The 1,502-nt window shown below is 46.8% G+C and overlaps 1 protein-coding gene across 1 annotated transcript in view; it reads right to left on the bottom strand.

Annotated features, from left to right (window-relative positions):
* SARC_02610 (hypothetical protein) overlaps positions 1–1,502 on the bottom strand; it is a gene marked incomplete at its 3' end in the record, with an annotated part of 5,808 nt that overhangs the window by 1,807 nt on the left and 2,499 nt on the right. The window contains exon 2 of the mRNA XM_014303618.1: positions 1,102–1,439. Coding sequence (XP_014159093.1) covers positions 1,102–1,439 — 338 coding nt within the window. The remainder of the gene's footprint in view (positions 1–1,101; positions 1,440–1,502) is intronic.

Below are 1,502 nucleotides of genomic sequence, written 5' to 3'. Positions count from 1 at the left end.
AATAGAACCCCAATCGCGTATAAGTAATGCTTGATAAGCGTACTCGGAGAGTGGGAAGGGTTTGAAAATACACGTATCAGTAATGCTTGATAAGCGTACTCGGAGATTGGGAAGGATAGACGCGCTACTGTGCTGGGGGAAGTGTCTGTGCTCGCAAGTGGCTGTATGCCAAAGTGTGCTAAGCAAAGGGGGTGGTTTAGCCTGTGAGGTAGAAGGTGCTAGATCACACTGTATGGGTCAGGGGTGGAATAGACCCGGTGCAAACATGTACGCAGACTTTGGCACCGAAGTAGGACTTCCTACATTCGTGTTCACGGATGAACATGTACATGCACAGCTACGAGTGTTCACGGATGAACATGCACATGCACAGCTACGAGTATTCACAGATGAACATGTACATGCACAGCTACAAGTGTTCACGGATGGACATGTACATGCACAGCTAATAGTGTTCACGGATGAACATGTACATGCACAGCTACAAGTGTTCACGGATAAACATGTTCATGCACAGCTACAAGTGTTCACGGATGAACATGTACATGTACAGCTACGAGTATAATGATATTGCTCAAAGACAAGAGCGCGAGTGGTACGTGGCCAGTATTCTTGTGCATCTGCAATACTTCTCTGCGGCAAACACAGCTGAAACCGAATCAGCTCACACGATGTAAGTCCCTTAGAGGCGAGACAGGACGTAAGTTCGGTACACAAGGGTAGCCACGCTGCTGATAGCAGGGCACACGTGCTCACGAATACGTCCACAATCAGAAGTACTACACGCTCAAGTACAAGCTATATCAGAAGTAATATACGTTCAAGTACAAAGTATATCAGAAGTACTATACGCTCAGGGACAAACCATATCAGAAGTAATATACGCTCAAGTACAAACTATATTAGAAGTACTATACGCTCAAGTGCAAATATACCAGAAGTACTATACGCTCAAGTACAAACTATAACAGAAGTACTATACGCTCAAGTACAAACTATACCAGAAGTACTATACGCTCAAGTACAAACTATAACAGAAGTACTATATGCTCAAGTACAAGCTAAACGGAACGCTACACAACTCTGCATGCACCCACTCACCGAGGACTCTTCCCTCTGGACGTCTCATAACTCGTGGTGGACTGCCTACCCCTACTCTCTAGCGGTTCCACATTCCGATAGGTACCACGGACCAGGGGCGAGATATTGGTGTTCACAACCCCATCTTGCGGACTGGTCAATGGGACGTGTGCACGCGTTTGTGCGCCTGGGTTAGAGGTGCGTGAATGTTCTGCTGCATCGTTCTGAAGGGTGCCTAAGTCTGCGCTCGGAGGTGCATGTTGCGTATAAGCACGCCGCCTTTTCAGGGGATGTGATGGACGAGGAGAACCATTCGGGGACGATATAGCAAGATCAGACCAACCGGGAACACCCTGGTTCTGCGAGGAGAGTGAAGGAGCAGAACACATGTACTGTATAAACATAATGTTGCTATATATATA

This window comes from Sphaeroforma arctica (assembly GCF_001186125.1).
Source record: "Sphaeroforma arctica JP610 unplaced genomic scaffold supercont1.119, whole genome shotgun sequence".
NCBI lineage: Eukaryota > Ichthyosporea > Ichthyophonida > Sphaeroforma > Sphaeroforma arctica.
This window is presented reverse-complemented; position numbering and strand designations above follow the sequence as displayed.